The 24,905-nt window shown below is 37.2% G+C and overlaps 1 protein-coding gene across 3 annotated transcripts; it reads right to left on the bottom strand.

Annotated features, from left to right (window-relative positions):
• Positions 1-1,456: 1,456 nt before the first annotated feature.
• Positions 1,457-24,690, bottom strand: LOC129262754 (peptide chain release factor 1-like, mitochondrial). Of its 3 annotated transcripts, none has more exons than XM_064101302.1 (9): positions 24,639-24,690; positions 14,989-15,145; positions 12,901-13,538; positions 11,515-11,650; positions 10,353-10,435; positions 8,587-8,770; positions 7,711-7,874; positions 6,151-6,268; positions 1,457-2,259 (listed from the first exon to the last, which is right to left on the bottom strand). In XM_064101302.1, the coding sequence occupies exons 3-9, from the start codon at positions 13,486-13,488 to the stop codon at positions 1,898-1,900; spliced, it is 1,635 nt and encodes a 544-aa protein (XP_063957372.1). In that variant the 5' UTR covers positions 13,489-13,538; positions 14,989-15,145; positions 24,639-24,690; the 3' UTR covers positions 1,457-1,897. The 3 variants fall into 3 exon arrangements, with proteins under 3 accessions (XP_063957372.1, XP_063957370.1, XP_063957371.1); XM_064101300.1 differs by lacking the exon at positions 14,989-15,145 and adding an exon at positions 19,175-19,239 and having other exon boundaries at positions 24,639-24,683; XM_064101301.1 differs by lacking the exon at positions 14,989-15,145 and adding an exon at positions 17,715-17,743 and having other exon boundaries at positions 24,639-24,683.
• Positions 24,691-24,905: the final 215 nt, after the last annotated feature.

Raw genomic sequence — 24,905 nt, 5'->3', positions numbered from 1 at the left:
ATGAGATCGAGCCCCGGATATTGACATGAATAGCATGTCGATGGAGAACCGGGCGGCAGCTGGGCTCGTAGTCTCGTCACCGACGTGGACTCTCTCAGATAACCTTTACTGCCTAAACGGAGATCTATGGTCTGTATTAGCTTTAGGTGGTTCTTATCTCCCTGATAAACTAAAATCAATTGCCTATTATACCATATCTATCGTAACTAGGAAAGCACTCATAAAAATGTTAAGAATAGATGAGTGCATAAAGCATATGAAGTAAAATATTCCTGTTACAAAAGAGAACTTCTTGTGCATTAAAGACTGATATTTCCAACACTTGTATAAAATATGGCATCCACCTGACTGGGATTTAATTAATATTCCTAACACATGTACAAACCATAACCGGGGTCGAAATATTTCCAACACATGAACTATCTTTAACCCTAAAAAGACTGGGCCATTTCGACGACTAAGAAGACTGAGGGGGGGGGGGCTGATTCAGCCCCCCTTATGATCTCGGCCGTCAATCACGCTATCGCAACGAAAATTGGCACGCGCGTTACCCGTGGCATAATCTATAAAACTATGAGATCAAATTCTGAGAAAAATCTCATTGCTAAATAATTAGGCTAATTTATGCGTAAAATCAACTGTTTGCTCTAATTAACTAAATACTGACCCTAAAATGCTAAATATTGTTTCACAGACTCTTTATAGGAATCTGATCAAATTTATTGTAAAAAAATCAACATCACATTTATTTCGTATATATTTTATTGTATTCTAAATTTCTTATGTATTTCTTTGTTTTTCGACTTTTAGTTTTTTATTGTTACCATAGACAAGATGAAATTAATTGATTTTAAGCAGTAAAAGGAAAAATAATGATACATTCATGAATTTTGGCTCAAAATACTATTTCCATTGGATTTGTACACAAATTCATGTTTTCGAGAAATTTTGTGTCTGCATGCACTTACAAAATGTTGCCTAATTTTGGAACCACGTACCCGGGGGTTGCAATTTTGGTGTCAAAAGTTGCGCGAGACTTGAAAGTAAAAAATTCAGCGAACGACGCGGTCAGAAAAATTTGTGCGGCAGATTTATCCCAAAAATGTCAAGGAGGGCCCCCTAGTCTTATTAGGGCTAAGTCAGAACATATGTCTAATCAAAGGAATTAAATCTATTAAATTTTTTCCCTGACAGAAGGTTAATGATGATAAACAGGTTTCAACTGGATTCATTTGGCGCACAATCTGTTTGGTTTCTTTTTTTAATTCCTTCTTTCAAATCATAAGAGACCAATTCTTTTGTACCGCAAGAAAATTCCTAGAAATTTCATGTACAAATAAAAAGAATAATTGATTCTAAAATCGATCTAATAATTTTGTGATTATAATAATGTTTGAGACGAAATAGATGAAAATAATGTATAAAACAAGGAATCAAAGAAAAACTACAGAGAATATTCATTTTGAAGATGCTTTAATTTCAAGTAAATTTGTTCAATATAGGACAACTACAAAAAGTAAGTTGCCCACAATGCACATTTAAAATAACAAGTAAAATGTCTTGTTTTCAACAGCCAGGCAATATCAGCACATCCAGTAAAAAGGGTATAAAATTTCATGGAAAGGGTATAAGCTTCACATTTTCATTACAATACAACATTTGAGACATCATTTAGTTTAGGGAATAAATATATATTTGTTTAGGGTACTGTAAGATGGGCAAATCAATAGAGAAATTCTGGGGAAGTCTGTATACCATTAGGTCTACCTGCTAGTAACAGTGACCCCTCCCCCTTCCAACTCCTCGCCTTCCATACAACTAACCATCATCTCACCTAACAGTTCAGATCCTAGTAGATACTCCATTGATACTATGAGTGATCTGATGGTCCGTGATCCTATCTTGAGTTCTCTTTGCTCATATCATAAACTTCTAGGATTCTTTCTTGTATATTCTGACACTCCTCGCCTTCCATACAACTAACCATCATTTCATCTAAGTGTTCAGATCCTAGTAGATACTCCATTACTCCATGGATACTACGACTGATCCGATGGTCCGTGATCCTATCTTGCTGGTAATTATAAGTACGAATCTTTTCAGAGCGCCCTCTTGTGCCCACCTGTGAACGACGCATCGATCTTTCAGAATTGGTCTGGTCTTCAAGGATCCGGTTGTAGATTCGAGTCTGTAGCATCGTCATGGCAATCGAACGATTCTTGTGTTGGGAACGCTCTTGTTGACTTTCAGCCGAGATACCTTATTCAAGATCAAAACAAAATTGAACTAAATAGGCATAAGAAAGAAGTAAAATATATATCTTTTGTCAAAGACTTGTTGAAGATGCTGCAACTTGAATTTGATTGCTTATATGCTCAATTGTTCACATCTACTTCTCTCACCTAGTTTTTGATTGTTTGTTTGGTTTTTTTACTTTCCATATTAAAATCACAAATAAAATAAGTGAAAATCAAAACAATTTTTTCAATGAAGGGTAGCCCATTTCAGTGATATTTACAAAATATACCTGTCCTTCCATTTGATCCTAAAAAAAAAATAACTTAAAAAGAAGTAAGATTGAAAATTAAAACAAGACATAAGATGCAAAACAATAATTAACATAGCATTGAACAAAAAAAAAGCAAACCTGACAAACCCGAGACAAAATAATGTATAATGCACCAAATATTCAAGATTCATAAAGATAACTTCTAATGTTTGATATAAAGGACTGTATCGTTAAAAAAATATTGATAACATGGGATGGTGGTCATGTGTTTCATCAGACCTTTCTTTTATAATAATAATAATATATGTGATTTGTAATGCGCCGAATCCACTCGGCAGAGTGCACAAGGCGCAGTGAAAGAAAGAAAGAGAAAAAGTACAAATATAATAGTAATAGATTCAGGAACAATTAAGAGTAAGAATCATTGAATAGACGAGTCTTAAGGTAACGTTTAAATGTGTCAATAGAAGTGCATTCTCGGATTACCAGGGGAAGATCATTCCAGAGAACAGGGCCAGCGTGAGCAAAAGCCCGAACCCCCATGTCTTAACGGATTTGGGAATAACTAGGGAACCAGAGTTAGATGAACGTAGGGACCTGACAGGAGTGTATTTGCTGATTAGATTGAAATTGTACTGTGGAGCAGAGCCGTTAATTGCATGGAATGCAAGAAGAAGGATTTTGAAGATGATGCGATCGTTGACCATTAACCAATGTAGAGATTTCAGAATGGGTGTGATATGAACATGTTTTTTGGATAGGGTAACCGTTCATGTTGAGGGTGTTTTGATGAATCAATGATCAAGAATTATTAATTTAGGTTTTTACTTTTTAGAGCAAATTTCAAGAATTATTAAATTGAAATTTAATGCATGAGTGAACATGAAATACAATTTTTCACTTTTTCAAGTGGATCTCAGCAATGTGTTCATGGAAGTCAGAATAGGGATGGGTCTTAGGTGGGGGAAGTAGGTTGACGGGATATGGGTCAACAGAACACTTAACCCCCCCCCCCCCTCTCTACCCCTTTCACCCCTCCTAAGAGGCTAGCATTTGCTAGGGTAAGCAGGAATTAGCCTTCCAGTTTTTTTAGAGGTGAGTCCTTTGGAACTTGCAAAGTTAAGGGTGTTATGCTAAATTACTGATGAATTGAGATCAGTTTTGGTTTCTTAAGCAAATTTAATGAGTTACTAAATTGAAATGTAATGCATGAGTAAACAGGAATTGTAATTTTAGTGTAGCATTTTTAGTTTATTATGTGGATCTTAGCAAGTGTGCTTGTGAGAGTCAGAGTAATGTGATGGTACCTGTTACATGCAAGGGGATGAGAGAGGGTAAGACTGGGTTAAAGGGGCATTCTTCTTTGTGTTCTCTTACTCACGCCCGCCCTCCACCCCCTTTCTTTCTCCTGGATGGTATTTAAAACTTAAATGCCAAGTGACTTATGGTTGATGGGTCTTTCTTTTCCATTGAATGATTATTAAGAACTTGACTAATGATGATGATTTATGAAAAGATTTATTGAAAAAGCTGAATGTTTGAATGATAATTAATTGAAAAAGATGAATATTTGATTGATCACATTGACTGAGTTGATTTACTAACAGATTGTTGATTAAATGATTGATAGGTAAAAGTTGATGACCTAATTTTCAGAATTTATTATCAAATTTACAGTCCACTCTGCACTTAATGCGTACATGTAATAGCAATCAGCTTCCATCTCAACAGGAGGGGTGGGACGGACCTGTAGGAGGGAGGCTAAACGTTCTGTTGACCCTTTTCGCATCAGCTTACTTCACCCATTGAAGTCGTTTCTTACCCCCATTCTCCGGACTCCAATAAACACACTGCTGAGACCCACATTGTAAAGTTAAAATGCTGCACTAAAGATTTGCAATTCACGCTCACTCATGCATGGAATTTCAATTTGATAATTCATGAAATTTTCTCTAACAATTTAAATTGATAATGAATGACCATTAATTCATCCCAACACCCTCAAGTTTGCAAGTTCCAAGGGACTCGCCTCTCAAAAACTGAAAGAAACCGAGAGGCTAATTCCTGCCCACCCTAATTTTCATACCCTTTGTTTAAGTGGCTAGTGCTCACTCAAGCATGAATAGTTTTCCAACATTTTGATGTCATTTGAAAGATGACTTTATTGGCTTTCCATATATATAAGTATTTCCCCCAAAGTTATATACTTTTTATTTGGCAGCTATTTCAAAAGTGTATAGTTTTTTTTGGGACGCACCGTAGTCTTAGGGCAGAAAACCCCCACATGTATATACATGTATAATACCTGTCTGTAGTAGATACAGAGATGCCAAGCGTTCCGGATTCGCCGTATTTGTTCCGATTTTATTCCTCCAATTACGGTGTTACGGCAACAATAAAAAGGTTACGGAAAAAACAATTACAATACATGTGTATTGTGTATTGCTTTGCTGTGCATGTGTATATATCCGTGTATTGTGTATTGTGCATGAATATATGCGTGTATTGTGTATACATGTATCGTGCATACAGCGTGTGTGTGGCCAACGGTAAACCAACGGGAGTTTCTCTACTATAATTTATAAACGCGCGCACTGCCTACTACGTTCATTGAGTTATGCTTTTATCAAGGCTTTCTGATTAGAATTATCGATATCCTGGCCAATCAATGCGAGCGACAAGTTCCGAACGCACGCACATAGACAAGCACAAATCAGCGGCACGAATCGCGGTATAATAGCGACTGGTAAATACGACTGTAAAGATGATGACGTCATCCAAGATGGCAACTTACGATGACCAACGAAGGATTCGAGGATGACTAAGTTTTGATCATCATTTGAAAGGAATTAGCGGTAACTGCGGTCTAAGGTACGATGTTTCTGAATTTTATATATTTTCTCGTAAGTTTGGATGTAATTATTTTTTCATAATGTGACATTTGATGTACCAAAAACGATCCGAAAATCGGGTTTCCGCCGAATGTTAGATCTAACGTTACTGCTGCATGCTGATACGGAACTCAGGGAGCTCCGGCCCGAAAAGCGGGCCGGAGCTCCTTGGGTTACGTACGTATCAGCTAGCTGATACGTTGTCTTAATGTACGGGCCAACAACTCTTCAGTCTATGTATTGGTGAGTGGAGCCAACGCGGTTCAGCTGAACAACCAAAATACAGAGACTGAAGCTTTTGGTCTAGCGTTCTATGAGAAACACACAACTAACTACCGTCAGTTTTTCAAACCTAATTGACTTCAAAGTCATCGATCACAACAAGGTAAGAAGCCACTTGGTCCTCCCCCCCCCCCCCTCCCCTAAATTTGAGGTGGGGGCAGACCCCCCCCCTCCTATTTTTTTTTTTTTTTTTTTTTTTTTTTTTTTTTTTTTGCTTGTCCAATTTTTTACCTGTTACATGTGTCCATCCCAAAATTAAAGGTGGACCCCCCTAATTTTTTTTTTCTTGGACACTGTCCCGGCCCGCGATGAGTTTCAGTATTTTTGGAGGACACCTAGTGGCATCCCTGTATAAACGATGCTACTTCGCGGGATGTTCCTGAGAAACTCCCATTTGTTCCTGACAAATATGGTAAATATTCCTGACAACCATCCCTTTAGGTTGGCATCTCTGTAGATATATAATACCTGTTGGTACATGAGTGATTCTAACAGCACTGTCCGTTGTATTCACATGCTGACCTCCTGCTCCGCTAGCTTTCTTTGTTTCAATCCTCAGATCTTTAGGGTCCAGTTTCAGATCAATCTAAGTAAAAAGAGTAAAAATTCAGAATGAAAGGAATACAAAATTTTACGCCCAAAACAGAAATTAGAACAGTTTATTATTTATAGTAATCCAAACATCCATTTTATGTATATTCAGGCCATGCAACAGGAATATGAAACTAATACTAGTACCTCAGTCAGATTTGCTCTACGGCAGCCGTACGGCGAGTCGAAAACAGCCGTTTTATTCATTTTTATTCACACCACCTATGTAGCTGGTAAAAAACAAATGTTAAAAAGGCTATTCTTTACTTGCCGTATGGCTGCCGTAGAGCAAATGTGACCAAGGTATTAGAGTTTTAGTTTTATTTTCAAGTCATGGCTGGTATTTTATACTTCATAGAATTAGCCAATAACTATTCTAAGCTGCACAGATATATACTGTAGCTAACAAGGGGAGAGGCAAACTAATGCTATGACAGTGATGCCACAATACTTCCTAGAATTTCATGAAGATTTGTTTTACTAGAGAGTGCTACAGCTTCAAATGCAATATAACTAAATCTTTTAACCAATAAGACAAACAATAGTGAGGTGGGTATTAAGCAAACACAAAATGATTTCAGAGTGTTCTAAAAAGTTTTCAAAACATTTTGAAGCTATTTTACCAACATTCTCAAATATTTTTTGTTTGTGGAAAGTTGCACCTGTTTAGGCTGTGGTAGTACCACTATAGACATGGTGCTTGTTAGGTTGCATCTCCTTAGATTTTGGCAGTAATGCTATAGATATAATACTAGTATAAATACACCCTTGGTTTTTTACCTCTTTGGGTTGTGGTAGTACCGCTATAGACATGGTGCTTGTATGTATACGCCTTTGGTTTATACCTCTTTGGGTTGTGGTAGTACCGCTATTGACATGGTAATAGTATGTACACGCCTTTGGTTTATACCTATTTGGGTTGTGGTAGTACCGCTATTGACATGGTAATAGTATGTATACGCCCTTGGTTTATATCTCTTTGGGTTGTGGTAGTACCGCTATTGACATGGTACTTGTATGTTTACGCCTTTGGTTTATACCTATTTGGGTTGTGGTAGTACCGCTATAGACATGGTACTAGTATGTATACGCCCTTGGTTTATATCTCTTTAGGTTGTGGTAGTACCGCTATTGACATGGTACTAGTATGTATACGCCTTTGGTTTATATCTCTTTAGGTTGTGGTAGTACCGCTATTGACATGGTACTTGTATGTTTACGCCTTTGGTTTATACCTCTTTGGGTTGTGGTAGTACCGCTACTGACATGGTACTAGTACATGTATGTATACGCCTTTGGTTTATACCTATTTGGGTTGTGGTAGTACCGCTATTGACATGGTACTTGTTTATATACGCCCTTGTTTTTGTACCTCTTTATGTCGTGGTAGTACCGCTACAGACATGGAAATAGTATGTATACGCCCTTGGTTTATACCTCTTTAGGTTGTGGAAGTACCGCTATTGACATGGTGCTTGTATGTATACGCCCTTGTCTCTCTGTCTTTGGTACCCTCTGAACACGATGGACGCCGGCCTCCTGTCTTAGAAGACGATAAGCTTGATCACCAGTGATACTAACGGTAGCATGCCTTAATCCACCTAGGAAAAAAATTGAAGTAACTGATTTATCTATTTTTTTAGACAGGGTGGTCTCTTCGGTAATAGAAACTGTTTTATCCAGATAAACTGATTTGAAAAGATCAGGCATTGATAGATGAATAGATAGATACATGTCGATAAATGGTATTAATTTAAATTCTCCACATTAGTTAACAAACTGAAATGAATGGGAATTACACAACTACAAAAACAAGTATACATTTCATTGTAAATTACTCTTTACGGTACAATGTTTAAACATATCCTGTATACTGTATACCATTGATCTTAGGTATAATTAAAACTTCCAAGACTACATTCGTACATTCTTGCATATTGCCAGGATCAAGAGATAAATGGAGAAAGGAAAGGGGATCAAAAGAAAAAGAAGTACCTGTAAATATAAAAGAACACTTCTGATTGGTTCCTGGTTAGTATGTTGAACAAAATGCGCATGTAACATTGGTCTTGATTAGTCAGTCCATTTAGCGATTTAGTTTGCAATCAGTCAATTGGTTTTGAAAGATTTGAACACGCTTTGCAATATGATACCCGAGGAAAATATCAAGGACAGAAAAGAGCTATCGTCTCAGAGTCAACAAAATAACATACCATGATGATCATGCTACTCATACATAACAAAGACTCCTTTATCACAGGGGAGCGTTTCATCAACATTTTTCCAGTTCCAAACAATACAACTTTTACTAACCTATATCTGAGGTAAAGTACTCGAGGATTGTAAAGGACCAACGTCTGTAATATGCATATCGTTGATACATGTCAAACATATCAGAGGCAAACAGCATAGCTTCTTGACCTCCCACACCTGCTGAAAACTCCATTATGACATCATTATCATCAGTCTCTTCGGATGACATTAGAAGGTCAACCAACTATAGAGGAAAGACAAAAGAAATGAGATGGAATGGACTGTCACACAAACCTTATAGTTTGATCATACACTGGGGCCCCGTTGCATAAAAAGTATTATGATATCTTTGTCATCCAATGGTAACTACCATGGTAACAACGACCAACAGCCAATCAAAATCAAGGATTACCTGCAATTTACCATTGGATGGTAACAATGTTGTGTATACAATTATTGATGCAACTATAATTTATTCAAAGTAATGTTGTGCATGAACAGTTAAGATATTCAGGTCACCACCTGGTTATTTACTGCATACATTGTAATCTTACATGTTTAATTTGAGCTATTGAATTGCACTATCGTGCTTGAGTGAAGCCACACCTAAATGTACAACATTGAATCAGACATTAAACTGGACTCAGAGAGTCAAGACTGAATCTCATTATATATGTTGTCTACATTGGCTCTTATGTTATTTCAACAACACTACAAACTTTTATGCAACGGAGCCCAGATTTGCTAGCTTGATCGCTGGTCAAATGCTCATGATCTTATTTATGGCTTGATTATGCAGTGACACGACATTTGCTCCTGCGACAATTGCTCCGGGATTAATTTTATCTCAGATGTAGGGTTATGGTTGCAATGGGGTTATACATGTATGTTAGGGTTAGGGTATAGTGTTAAACTTAGGGTTGAAGATGGTCAATCGATTAGTATGTGGAATTTAGAGCAGAGCCATTCTCATCAGAGCAAATGGCATAGCGCAGAGTATACAATAGATTTGCTGGCTTGATTGCTGTTATAATGATCACAACATATATGCAATAGAGCATGAAAGTCGGTCCAAGTTCAATTGAAAGATTTGCGTTACAGCATCTAGGGCACTTTTTTCACTTTTAATGGATCAGACAAGATTAAATGCTAGGGCCTGTTTCATAAAGAGTTACAACTGTTGTAACTTTACCATAATGGCAACTACCATGATAACATAGCTCAGCAGCAAATCAAAGTCAAGGTAACCATAGTAGTTGCCATAATGGCAAAGTTACAACACTTGTAACTCTTTATGAAACTGGCCCACGTCTGTGGTGCAAACCCTTCACTCCAATGCCTTGCGTACTGTTGGCCCTCTCCCTTGAAACAGCATTTGAGTTGTATGACAATAAGAATAATTACATAAAATGATAATTAGCATCTGCCAAATCAGGTCAGAATTATATCATGAAAATTTATATTGTATCAAAGCAAAAAGTATGTTTGACCATAATCCACAATAGGAATTGCTGAAAAATTATCCTAATGGACTATTTTCATCCCATATAAATTCATGTCAATAATTTCACTTCGAAACAAAGGAAAATATTTACTTATTTCACGTTTTATTGAACAATCAGTAAAAAAAATGGAGGGTAATTCAATTCAGTTAAAGAACTGCTTTACAACTCAATAGAAGGCAATTTTGAACTTTACATAATTATTCATTACGTAATGAATGGTTTAAGAGCAGCCAGAAATAAACATCACTTCTTTTAAAATAGCTCATCATAAAAACAATGGCTAAGATAAAAATGAGCCTATTGAGATTTTCTTGGTCTTACCTCTTGTGATACATCTTCAATCCTATCCTGAAGTTGATCCTTCTCAGACAGAGCTAGATCCTGCATCTCTTTATCATGACCATCTAATGATTAACAGAATAAACTCAAGGTTCACTCAAGCATGAGATGTGCATATAATGCAATCTCAATAGGCGGTGCTGCACAAGCCAGAGTTTCCTTAATCTCAAGATTTTAGCCCAATCGGCCCTCTTCGTGATTAATCTTGAGATTCAAGAAACCCCGTGTCCACTATCCCAAGAAGAGCGATTCTTGCTCGAGCGAGGCATCGACTCATTATGGTATGACGCCATGAATAAATAATCCCGAGTGCGTCTGCACCGGCAAATTAGCGGGATAATTCGGAAAATAGCGCACTATTTTGCAAATAATCCAAAGTTGACTTGGGATTGCAATATCGAGATTAATCCAGCGAGATTGCGTCTCCATTACAAATAATTTCGAGATTTTTCAGATCGGGATAATTTACCGGATCAGAAATCGCGCACTAATTTGAAAACTCGGGCTGGTGCAGACGGCCCTATTGAAACTTCCAATCAGTCAGGAGAAAATGGTCGCAAAGAACAGCAGTGCCCCATTGCATAAAAGTTACTTTTATGGTATTTGCCAACTCGTCCACTCACCACATGGTCTTTCATTTAGTCTAATGCCATTCCATCCATCAACATTTCGTCAAACAACCATTTGGTCCATTAAACAAAAATAGTCCAATCATCACTTCACCTAATCACCATTTCATCTATGACCATTTCGTCTCATAACCAGTTGGTCTAGTATCCATATTACTTTCATTCACTTTGCACAATTTAACACTTAGTCCAATTAGACCAAATGGTATATGGCTATTGGACCAACTGGTTATTAGACAGAATGGCATTAGACTATTAAAATGAAAGTAGACCATTTGGTGAGTGGACTAACTGATGGTAGACCAAACGATAGTAGACGAGTTTGCAATTTGACGATTGGAAATAAGCTGTCATGGATACGTGTACTGCAGGAGGATATGAACACTTGCATTCCACAGAAGCATTGACTAAAATCACTGTTAGTTTTAGCTATCAGAATGCCAGCTGATATCACAAATTTATCCTTATTTTTCATATTTTTCTAAAATCACATTTAAATCATGACCACTACTTACCTTGGATAAGATGCTGAATTTCATTGTTCTCTTCTTCCATTGAAATCAGCTCGGTCCATTTCTCAAGGATCTCACCAAGCTCCATCATGGATCCCCTGAGCTCCTTCTGTTTAGAGTCTGACAACGGCTCCCCGCCCTATTAAAACAAACAAAACAATAAAAGGGAAAATATAACTGCTGTATCTTATATCTATAATAAGTAATAGTAATAATGTTTTATTTACCCAGGGTAGCCACTTCAGTTAGGAAACTGCTCTACCAGTGGGCCCTACATAACATGATAATGTTATTATTACCCTTCTCCAATCTAAATTCTGCGCCTAACAAGAAGGCAGAAGGTCACATTTTTTGTAAGTCTTTGGTATGACTCGATCGGGGATTGAACGACCTCCCGTTCATGAGGCGTGCACTCTACCACTACCGGTGGCTCAGTGTAGTTTCTTATGTGTAGTATTTTTCATGTACATCTACCACTTTCAATTTTAGGATTTTGTTGGGGGTAGCAATTATGAAAGGAATCTCCTCCTTTCTGCTAACCCCGAGACTCTCATTATGTTTATACCTTGTGTTTTGTCATTCTATATCTTATATTCATCTCCCTTTATGTTCTACTTCTATAATATTATAATGTGTTTTTATTATAAGTGTTGAATATATATTTGAATTTGAATTTAAACATGGCTCAGCAGCCAATCACAATCAAGGTTTCTACGGATATTGCAATAATAATTACAACTCTTTATGAAACGGGTCACGGTCCCGTTTCATTCAAACTTGTTGTAATAACAAACTTTACTATCAGCCAATCAGATTAAAGGATTTCAGTAGCTTTTTACTGTCAGTGCAGATTTGTTATCATAGCAAGTTACAAAAAAATGAAGCCCCCCCCCCCTCCCTCTTTCCTTTTTCTCTTTTGGTCTCATTTCCTGTTCCTTCAGTATATGTATTTATAATAATTTTTTGTATGAATTTGTGTATTGTATTTGAACATTTACTTTGTTTTCTCCATATTATTGTTATGATCTGTTTGTAAACAGTCACATATTTCCGTCTTTAAACTGCTTGCGAGTGTATTTTGATAAATTTCATTGCAATAAAATTCAATTATTTAATGAGATGTTAGATTGCTCTCTATATACTACTGAAGGAAAGAGAATGGCATTTAAACTAAACTGTTTAAAATCTGATGTACATGTACAGTGTAACATATTTTCTCTGGTTAATTGTGAAGATATTGCGTGATGTACAGAAGTGCATGGCATGCAGTACATGTACATGTATTATATCGTAGCAAGGCTTTTAATTTATTTTTCATGCATTCTGTAGAAATGTGGTCATTTAGCAAAGCAAAGAATTAAAATTCTTTTTCTTAACAGGAACAACTACCTGTAGTCTCTCTGAAATAGCCTGGTGCTCATTTCTCAGATGATCCATGTAGCATCTGAACTGTGGGCTCTTAGGTGAGAGGGGATCACCGGTCTCATTTCCAACAGCACTGGATCCATACCTTTGAACTCTGCAACATGTGAAGGCACTAGTGACTGCAGACTGGTTATATCTTCTCTTGCGGCAAACATTCAGTACAGAATATGAAGCTATTGTTGAGAAATGATGATGTACCGGTCTATTCAACATCTGTCTACTATCCTTGAATCTCCTTGGACCGACACATATGCAATTAACTTGGTTCATCTGACATAGCAATGACGAGCTTTGTTTCAAATTCCTGCAAAGAGCTCTTTGGAGTTTACAAATGTCTGACTCTGATCTACGTTGTGATAATGCTGACAGATTCTGTTTAAAAACTCTGCCATTATGCAAAACATTAGCCTCTCCTCCATGTGTTTTTAGACTAGGAAAGTGAAACACACTATGCCTTGCTGTATGCGAGTGACTGTGACATGCTGCAAACACCTGTAGTTGAAGTCTACAAGATGAAACAAGTCTTGTTGTTCTTTGCATCATGCTATTCATCGTCTGCAAACAATACTCCTTCGAGTAAATCTTCGATACACATCCTTCTTCTGAGGAAAGGTGGGAAGAAAGAATAAAAAAAAGATTATTAACTCTTTGCCTGCATTGTTCAACTAGTCACAGAGAGCAGACAGCCAAGTTAGATTCAAGCCACATTCTATTTACAATACAAACCGAGTTCATTTAGTCTATTGTTCATACACAAATACACAATATTAGTGATGAGTGCATCGCAAAGCTTTTCTTTACACTAAACCAAACAAAAGCTTAAGTGAGCTGAATTAGCAGTGTCCATGCTAAACCCATCTAAAGGTTGCACTTGGAATAAATGTGGCGCAGGAGGGATTCTGTCAGTGGCGGGCAAAGAGTTAAAATAATATTGTGTCATCTATCTAGAGTATGATAATGAATGATACACTTTGCTTGTAAATGTTTTGTCAATGACATCTCTCTCTCTCTCTTTCTTTCTTAGGTGATCCCTCCACTCTTTTGGAGATCATGGTGACTGTAAAATGAGGATAGTAAATCTCTGTTCTTTACAAGAGTGACTCTTCAAGACAGACAATCTCGTAAGGGGGAAGTGATTTCCGCCGAAAATATCGCTGCCGAGATCGCACATGTTCGATCTATCACAAGAAAAACTGGAATGGCCACCATGGGAGTTCCCCACGGCGGGAAATTTGACACTCTTCCTAATATGGCACTCTCCCAAACATCGAACACATCTGCCGACTGAATGGGAAATGCGTGCTGTTGAAGCGTGCGCGCTCGTTTTCACAACAAAAACGCTTATTACATGACGTCATCCAGCCATTGCCTTTCGGAGCGTCGCATGAATATGCACAACATAAATTGCAGAGTCTTGATAATTTTCGATCAATAGGCCTACACTGGAGTGATCCGATCACGAACCAAGCAAGAGCATTTAACCGTGTATATAATGTGACCGGATATCATTACCGCTATCGATACTTCCGAACGCGGTCCAAAGTAATTATTTTGGCGACCACGAAGTCATGACATGATTGACCAATCAGCGGTGTCCAAATCGCTGTGCGGAAATGGTCTAGTAGCACTCACACCAGAGATGCCAACCTCCAAAAAGCAAAAACAGTATTCTGAGAGGAAAAAAACAGTATTTTGATTTTAAAAAAAAGTATTTTGTAAAATATAACGAAGCGAAACGACCGAGCCGGGGAGAGGGGGTGTCCCTCTCCCACAGTAAGGAGATTTTTCAACTTTGGGGTTCAGAATCCTGCATGGTGCATTCTCTGGTAAGGTGATTCCATTTCTAACAAAACACATAAATCAAACCAGAAAAAAAATGAAACCGGCACAAGCGAATAAAATTTATATGTCTTAAAAAGATGCAATAAAAACAAATATCTAACCATAGAACCTTACAGCAGGCACTGTCGATTGTAAAGTGTAGAAAAATGGTCAGGATTTATCAATCATACCACACACTGCTTTTAACAGACTAAACACATGTAGGCTTACAAAGTTACAGTGGAGTTCCAGTTCATGCATGATGCTTGACTCACTGCCATACTGCTTTTAACAGGCTAAATACAGTTGAGTTCCAGACAGGAGATTGTGTTCAATCTAAAAATTAGCCATCAATGTTTCAGCTCTGATCGTCGAGTAGTCCCCTCTTCTGAAGAAATAATGTTTTGATTAGTTTCACGACTTTGTGCGAGGTTGAGGTGTTTTTTGTGGTAAGTTGGAACGTTTGCGATAGTCTTGTTCAAGGTGGATTTTTTTCAGTAACCATAATAGAGTTGAATATTTTATGGGGTACATTTGAAGCCCTTAGATATATGCTTCAAGCTGATATATATTGTTTCTCGAATAAAATCTGTTTTGATTTTACAGCCATTTTTGTCAAAAATGTTCCAATTAACCCCGGTCTCCCCTATAGTCCCGACTATGGACAATTTGCCACAGAGCTGGTAAGTAAATAATTTCCGTTTATTTCTTAGAGCTACCATATTTTTTCAATTCAATTTTTTTATGACATTAATATTCAACATATGTATTATGGAAATACACATGATTTTTTTTTATTCAATGATTATATTTTTTATATTTTTGTTTTGGTCCAATTAATATTAATAAAGTTAAGACAAGTGTCTGATTATTTTGGGCACTTCTCACGCCCGGCCTCAGACTTTCAACACCTCCTTATTATGAGTGGAATCGCTGTAGATCTTTAAATCTCTCGTTTATTCCCCTTTTCACTCTAGTCATGAAGTAGGCTAATTCCCATTTCACTTTCTATGACTATGTCTCCAGGGGCCCGTTTCTCAACACCTAGCAACACCTAGACAAGTTAGTCATATCTTTATCCACCAACCACGAAGTTAGTTCCAATCTTACTAAACCCGTTTCACGAAAGGCTTCCAAACTAGCCTCCCTTGATATCGATACTATCGGTAAAAAGAGCAGACGAGACTTAGCCTTAGTCACAAAATAGCATAATTTTTAAAAAGCAAAAATATGATAAAACTGCAATTATTGTGATGAATTTGGAAATACATCTAATCAAAGTATTAGAAGAGGAAAAATATGTACCATGCATACTTGAACCATCATTGGAGCATGTTATTGCTGAGAAAATGAAATTACGGATAATTAATTTCATGACTATAAAAAAATCACATGTGGACGTTGAGATGGGTACCCCCGGGATTGTAAATTTTAATAGTTTACGGAAGTAAACCACAATGGTTTTCTTTGTGAAATAATGATAATTATAGGTTTATCTATGGTTCCAATCATCATCAAAATATAGTCTAACATAATTTTTTTTAATCTTTAGATACCAAAACACACGATTTGATAAATTCTTTGCATAAATTAGAGACAGGATTTATCAAAATGTCAGTAAGGGTCTGAAAACAACGAATACGAGTCCAGTTATGGATGACCTGACGTGGTAGAATCTTTATCGATTCAATTATTTTACTATTTCAAAATGAATGGTTTTGTTGCGTTTTACCAACCATTTTTATAGCTTCTGTGCATTACAATTATTATTGAATGAGCTGTCACACCTGTTTTGCAATGTAATTTCAACTTCTATGATTGATTACGTAAGATTGTAATTTTCAAATTTCGAGGCACTTTTGCATGTCATAGTTTACCCACGTGATGCCACTACGTCATTTAAGAAAGAAGTTATGACAGGTTCGGAGGTGTCATACTCCACCCATGGGAACATTACCGCCGCCGTGCACAGGATAACCACTGGCACGGCACTTGCAATAAGTTTATGGCTATTTGGTTAAAATTAGAAATTGATACCTATTTAAAATGAGATAAGCTTTGGATATGAAACTTACCAAACGATATGAAGCCAATTTCATTTCCTCTCTGTCTTTCTGGTACTTTATATTGATGATTTTTCTTGATGTCGAAGCAGGCATGGAGCTAATTCGCTGGTTTTCTCTATACGCACAGAGAGGGCGCGCGATATTATTTAATAAACTTGCTTGTTTACGTCGTTTACGTCAGATCAGCTGTACTGCTGGTTGCGTTCTAGGCGCTCCGCAATTTTTTTCGCTGTTCAGCGTTATTTTATGATGTAGCGCCATCAGCGATTATACGTGAGATGCAACCTGTTGATTTTTTTGGTACAATTTCCTATTATGCGCCGACGACTTGAATCTAGACTCTAAATCTAAATTCGCATTTCGATTGTTGTTTGCGTAATTTCCACCTCAGTATTAAGGATCTGATGGAGTGTCTTGGCTGAGATTTGGAGGTAAGCGTTTAAAATCCCTTTTTATAAATACGTTCGAGCACATTTTTTAAATTAAATTAAATGATAAGATTTAGATGAATAAATTTAGTATATTGTGTAGTCAGATTTTGGCGTGTTTCATTCTCTCACATTCGTGTGATGAATGAAAACGTCAAAATTCATTATGAAATGACATGCGTTGTGCGAGGTTAGTACAACTAACCTCGCATGCTTGTGTGAGTGGTCATACTCCACTCACACTATTGCGAGGTTAGTATATTCTATACGAACCTCGCACAACTATCGTGTTTTTGTAGTGGATTTTAGAGTTGTCGTTAACATCCCTTCAAAACGTGAATGATGTTAGCCGAAACCCATTCCGCTACTCACCAGGGCTTTTTATGGTATAAAGCATTCCATTTTCAATTTTTAACATATTTTTTTAATTTAAAAGGACACAAAAAAGAGCAAAATCGCTTACCTCCGCCTGGAAAGTGGCTTCGCACGTCTCTTCCACGGAAATAAAAAGGAGGTCGTTGGTGGCGCTAATACAGTTCACAACCTTAATTCAGCTGTGTGGTTTTTTTTTAACTAGATTCATGATTCATTGTATGCGCAATTCAAATAATTGTTTGATAAAATAGAGACCCCAATGAATGCAATAACTTAAAAAACATACTTTTTTATTATTTTTGCTGACGATAATACTTTTTGGAACATATTCAAAACAATGACAAATTAAACAAAAAATATAGAAAATTCTATGTACCTTGAACAAAGCCCCGCAAGTGCTACTGTTCGTTTGTCAATTAACGTTCCACCAAAGTCTTTACAGTTAAAAGATTGAACACTTTGCCGACTTGGCGTAACGCTTTGCATCGATTTACGTGTAAGATAATTTTTGTAGTGTCTTTGATATGAAGATAAATCACGCGCCCTCTTTCGCTCATTAGACGAAAAATTTGAGAGCTAGAAAGGTGACTTTCGTATTTTGTCAACGTGAAGAAAAAACAACGCTTAAAGTTAAATGACGCATTTTGAGGGATATTCATCAAATTATGAGGAATTGACTTCACATCGTTTGGTAAGTTTCGTAGGAGGACTTCATTCTGTAAGTCCTCGTATTCATTTTTCGGAAAATAACGTTATTTGTTGAATGCGCCGTGCCTTCAAACATACTTTTGCGTGTACCACCAAAAAACCTGAAACTTTCGCCCCCGAGATTTCTACTTTCTTATACTTTCTTTTTCGATACGGACGCTTGCGTCGCGTAACGTTGGGGAAGAACAATAGAAAACAAGATGGCGGCGTAAACATCTGGCAAGTCTCTTCCGTCTATTCATGATATTTTCCTCATTTTTTTTGATGAATTCTTGTCTAGAAATAAAATCCATAGCGTAGAAATGTCGGAAATGAAGTTGTATCCCATGTACATGATTTAGGGCTAGATCTTTTAGTTTTTAAATTTTATTACTTTTAGTTTTAATTTTAGAAAGAAAGTAGAAATCTCGGGGGCGAAAGTTTCAGGTTTTTTGGCACTTGTTCACTGCAACCACCTTGCCTGTGGGGAATCTACAGGTTGGACTATGGCATGCCAATGCTGTACAGAGCACACACTTTAAAAAATGATTAAAATATCACTTTTGTGACCAAAATTACTAATTTCCATACAGTTGCTATTTATTTTTCATTAGTAACTTGGGAATAATTTTTGTATTCACTAGAGCGCTCAAAAACTTGAATTTTTGGCATATTTTGTGTACGCCCTCTATTGGTGGAAAATAATATGGCAAGAAAATATTCATTTTTTAATCTCTATTTTTAATTAAGAAAAAATAATTTAAAGAATCAAATTTACTTAAGGGCCAAGTTATATGACGAAGGCATAATCGTGATATAGTCCCCAAATCCAAAAGTGGGGATTATTAGAATCACACCTACCAGAACGCATGAAAATCACTTCCTTTCTCCAGAACACAGTCTACGTCTCCAACTCTCGCACAACTCTGTGGCAAAATGATAACACACACAAATGAAACACATTGTATATAAACACTAGGGTTCTCTCCCTATTATATACTCGTGATACAGTCCCCACTCAACGGGAAATCAAGCTTGATTTTCACGGCGGTGGGGACAGTTTCAACAGTATAGTATACTCGTGATCCAGTCCCCACGCTATGGGCTTCACGGTTCACTTTGCACGCAGTGGGGACAGTTTCAACAGTATAGTATACTCGTGATCCAGTCCCCACGCTATGGGATACACAGTTCGTTTGGCACGCAGTGGGGATAGCTCCAACAGTATATTATACTCGTGATACCGTCCCCTCACAACATAAAATCGTGCTCGTTCAACAAGGGGATGGGGACAGTTTCCCGATGCATTGTGACAAGGATAAAACATTTTAGGGTATGGCTGCGGAAGTTGAGGGAGGGGGGGGGGGACTTCAGCCCCTACCTTTTTCCAAAACATTGTGAATAATTCTGAACTAAAATCCTATAGAAATGCCTTCATATAGCATAAAAGTGCAAAGTATAAATTGTAATATAAGTTCATAGTCTTTTTTTCCAGACCCGGTTGTTTAAAAAATTATAATATAAGTTCAAAGTCTTTTTTTCCAGACCCGGTTAATTCAAAATTATAATATAAGTCCAAAGTCTTTTTTTCCAGACCCGGTTGTTTAAAAAATTATAATATAAGCTCAAAGTCTTTTTTTCCAGACCCGGTTAATTACAAATTATAATATAAGTCCAAAGTCTTTTTTTTCCAGACCCGGTTGTTTCAAAAATTATCATATAAGTCCAAACTAAGATACCATAATGATATTCCAGTGGAATAAAAATTAAAAATCGAATTTAAAGAAGGAAAGAAATAGAGGAGAAAGAAAGAAGGGGAAAAAGGAAGAAATTACAACAATGCGGGGGGAAAGCACAAGGGCTCCAACAGCAAACTCGGAGTGGGGATTGGTGCAAGAATGAATGAATTAAGAATGACACGAAAATAGTCAACCACAAAACAATAAAGGAATCAATACAAATATGTGACGGAAATGAAAAGGTGCAACAATAATGATAATGATGAGGTAATTTTATAATAAAGAATAACAATATTTATAATAGTGATAATTATGATTATGATAATAAGGTTAATAATAATAATAACAATGGTAATAATAATAAAAAATAAGAATAATCATTGTTATAGGAAATAATAAAAGAATAATAATAGTAAAGCGAAATTATCATAATAATAAGTAAAAATAAATGACAGTAAGAAAAAAAGAACAATAATAATGATGATAATAATTATGACAATAATACCAAACGTTATGAGTCTACAGCGATTTTATTTGAAGGAATTACGTGAAATACAAGAAACGGAATGGATGGAAGGGGCATATTTTCAATGATAAAGAATATCTATACTAATATCATTATTTTGATAATAATAACAACAACAATAATAATAATAATAATGATAATATAATATTACCAATAATGATGATGATGATGGCAATAATACAGGGGCCGCGGAACGGTTTTCAAAATGGGGGGGGGGGGCTGACCATGCAAAAAAAATCATAATCCTATGGTCACATTTTTACGTTTATGTTTTGGAAAAAGGTGGGGGCTAAAGTCCCCCCCCCCCCCTTCGCGGCCCCTGTAATATCCAAAGGTGCTTTTTCCTTGTCACATTGCATTGGGAAACTCCCCCCCCCCCAGCTTCCGCAACCATACCCAAAGGTGTTTTTTTCCTTGTCACATTGCATCGGGAAACTGTCCCCATCCCCTTGTTGAACGAGCACGATTTTATGTTGTGAGGGGACGGTATCACGAGTATAATATACTGTTGGAGCTATCCCCACTGCGTGCCAAACGAACTGTGTATCCCATAGCGTGGGGACTGGATCACGAGTATACTATACTGTTGAAACTGTCCCCACTGCGTGCAAAGTGAACCGTGTATCCCATAGCGTGGGGACTGGATCACGAGTATACTATACTGTTGAAACTGTCCCCACCGCCGTGAAAATCAAGCTTGATTTCCCGTTGAGTGGGGACTGTATCACGAGTATATAATAGGGAGAGAACCCTAGTGTTTATATACAATGTGTTTCATTTGTGTGTGTTATCATTTTGCCACAGAGTTGTGCGAGAGTTGGAGACGTAGACCACTCCTAGTACCAATGAGGTCCAAACATTAACATGTATGGACCTCATAGGCGACATTACCCAAATTATGGGTTGGACAATGCTGTTCTGATTTCCATCCCAAGACTTTGGTAAATGTACACCTTAATACAAGTTAGAGTTATCCGATATACCTTTCATTCGGACGGCAAACCTTTATTTAGTTGTAAAAATAGTTGAAATTAAAATCGATTATTGTTAAACTTACATTTCAGGCCCTTTTTGTTGATTTTCGGTGAGCGTTCCACACAGCTGCGACGAGTGATCAACTCCGAAGTGATACGCGTACTGGTCAGCTGATCGGTCAGGTGATCGGTTGGTTATCTTTTTGTCAGACGTTCATAATTTATGTTAAGCGTATCAATCTTCAGTATCTTGATTTCAAAGCATCAGTATTGCAGAGAAAAGTCATTATTGATTGGAATCAGTGGCGGGGGGGGGGGGGGAGGGGGGGGGGTTGGGGTGAGCATTTCTGCCCGTTCCCCCTTTTGAGATTTATAGTAAACATTTTGGAATTAAATATGTTATTAATACTAGTTATGTGCCCCCCCCCCCCCTCATGAGAATCACGTACAGCATTATTTGTAATGGGGATATTTCGTTCATATTCTTTTCTCTTTTTGGCCTTTTTTTTTAATTGCCAAATTCAAAATTTTACTGGGAACAAATTAACAATATGACTTTCTATACATCACTTTTAGGGACAAACTTTTTTTTATGGGGGTGGGGGTTGGGGGCTTGCCAAATATAATCAATGGTGGAAAAAATGACCTTCTTTTTAGTGACAACTTTATAAAAAAAATTGTCAAATCTTACGCGAGACAAAATGACCTTCGATCATTGCTTTAGTTAAAACCTTTTTTTTTTTTTTTTTTTTTTTTTGGGGGGGGGGGGTTGCCAAATATCACGTGGACAAAATGACTTTCCATTTTCTTATTTTTGTGGGGGGGGGGGGGGGCTTGCCGAATATTACGCAGACAAAATGACTTTCATTTTGAGTGACCATTTTTTTTTAACTTGTCAAACTTTACGCGAGACAATATAATGACCGGTTTTTTTTTTTTAGTAAGAACCTTTTTTGGGAGTTGTCAAATTTTACTTGAGAAAATTCACCCCGCCCCCCCCCCCCCCTACTTAATTTGGAAAATCTTGGATGCGCCTCTATATAGTTTGAATCATAATGAAGATTAAGATCATGCGTATATATAGCTTACATCCACGGCAGAGGCGTAAACCGCCGGGGGCATGCAGGCTGGCCCTTGATCCCCGGTCCAGTGGATTTCACCAAAAAAAAAACGGGATAAGAGAAAAGGAATGAAGGAAGGAAAAGAAAGAAAGAAAGAAAGAAAGAAAGAAAGACAGAAAGAGAAAGGGAAGAGAAATAAAAGGCCATAAAAAAGCAAAAGGAAAGAAAAATGCATGCGAGAATAATTCCGAATGTTATGTCAAAATCTATTGCAAAATTGATATTTGTAATAAAAGTGACAAAGGTTTTGCTCGCTCGCCTCTTCATCTGGTAGGCGCGTAGCTAGGGGCGGTGCCCCCCGAAAAGGTCCCTCCCCCCAAAAAAAAATAAGGAGGGAATAGAGAAAATAAAAAGCGAAATGAGAAAAGGGGGATGTATATAACTTAGTTTATAATTGTTTTTCCTTTTTTGGGGGGGAAGGGGTCAAAACATTAACGTTATGTTTTTCTATAAAATAAATAGGTCTAATTGCTAAATATCCAGAGTTATCGACACCACTTGCTGATATTGCACTGGGGGTACACGATGGAAGGGTTAGGCCTAGGGGCCCCCGAAAGTTCTACAACCAAGATAAAAAAGAAATGAAGGGAATTAATGAAAAGAAAAGGAAAAGTGTAAGTTAAGATATCTATCTCAAATTTAGATTTGCACGAAAAGTTTTTTTCTTGCTTGCTTCACTCGCTTGGAACATATAAAGCAACTTTATTCCCACGCGCCATGTATGCCTACATTGGCCCTCTTTCTTTCTTTTATTTTATTTTTTTTTTACTCATCACGCTACCGTACTGCCACACACGGGTTTGCCCTAATGATCGTGGACAATCATAAAAAATATCATTTTCATACCATGTGACTGGGAAATTTTTGGCTCCACCCCCCCCCCCCCCCCCCCCCCTCTCGATCCCTGTATCGATTTTGACTTGATAGGGGCCTATACCTGATGGAATTTGCTTCATTCAATATAAAATCATAACGGATAGAACGCCTTGAATACAGGCCAAACAGCCTAACGACATTGCCGTGTCACGTGACAACCAGTATTAAACGAGAATGTGCACAACCCTATGGCGACAAAATTTGCCGCAAAAGTTGAGCAAGTTCTGGACAAAAAGGCTTCAATACCCCAAGAAAAGACCAGGCGAGTACTATTTATACATTTTTTCAATTTAGTAATATCTAGAGTCTAATTTAAGAACAAATTTCGTCATGGAGCTCCATGGTAAGATCTAGTAATTTAAGTCCAACATTTAATTCGCGTGCACTCACTTTTTTAACACAGGAATTAATAGCCTTGGTGCTTAGAGTGACGTAGACTGTGTTCTGGAGAAAGGAAGTGATTTTCATGCGTTCTGGTAGGTGTGATTCTAATAATCCCCACTTCTGGATTTGGGGACTATATCACGATTATGCCATGACGAATAGGTGTAATGGAAACTGTCAGTGTAAAAAAATCAAGCATTTGTCCCAAAGAAAAAAAGAGAAAATAAGCCAAACATTGCCATCCTTATTTTGCCACACATGGACTCATGGAGATATAACTGAGAACAAGGTTAGCCTAGCCCTAGTATCATAACCTTGTTCATTGAATGAATGGTTTTTTGGTGGTACACGCAAAAGAATAGGAAGGAAGACCTGGCTTCGTATGAGAGTAACCTTACTTTAGTAAATGATTTTTACTCTCTAGAAGCCTCCTGGCTAGCCTAGACTGCTAGAGTGCCCTGCTCCATCTCCACTATTCTTAATTTGTTACAAGTTAACTTACACAAATATGAATATGTGGGACCTATCATATCAACGACCAAGGCCTTACCTTAATCCATTTAACTGTAATTTACTCAGTACCTTAATAATGTTGGACTTTGAATTTTAAATAGGAGAATTTAAGCCCCCTTTTCCCTTCTTCAAATTCAAGCATTCAATATTTTCTCGAAGTCAAATGCTAAAATGTGAGAAAATGTTACTGACCAGGCTAAGGCAGAACTTTTCGTCGCTCCGTGGCTCATCTCTAGCGACCAATAAGTACCTTGATTAAAGGGAAAACGTCACTCTGACGACGGAAAGTTTGTTGTAAAAAAAATTGTGGTGAAGGTTAAGGGAAAAATCCATCGATGGATTTTTCCATCCAACGCTTCTTTTTCAAAATGCACACGTTTTCTCTGTAACCCTTCATGCATTCAACCCTGACGACCTCGACGGTGAATTATCGACATCAACTTAATTTTGCAGTAGCTA

The sequence above is a fragment of the Lytechinus pictus genome, chromosome 6, assembly GCF_037042905.1.
Source record: "Lytechinus pictus isolate F3 Inbred chromosome 6, Lp3.0, whole genome shotgun sequence".
Taxonomy (NCBI): domain Eukaryota; kingdom Metazoa; phylum Echinodermata; class Echinoidea; order Temnopleuroida; family Toxopneustidae; genus Lytechinus; species Lytechinus pictus.
The sequence above is the reverse complement of the archived record's forward strand: the minus strand, read 5'-3'. Positions and strand labels throughout refer to the sequence as shown.

Coding starts and splice junctions, on each gene's coding strand:
- LOC129262754 (XM_064101300.1), bottom strand. Junction 11,651..12,900: donor CTATTTCAGAGAGACTACAG/GTAGTTGTTCCT, acceptor TTGTTTTAATAG/GGCGGGGAGCCGTTGTCAGA. Junction 2,260..6,150: donor AATCACTCATGTACCAACAG/GTATTATATATC, acceptor ATCTTGAATAAG/GTATCTCGGCTGAAAGTCAA.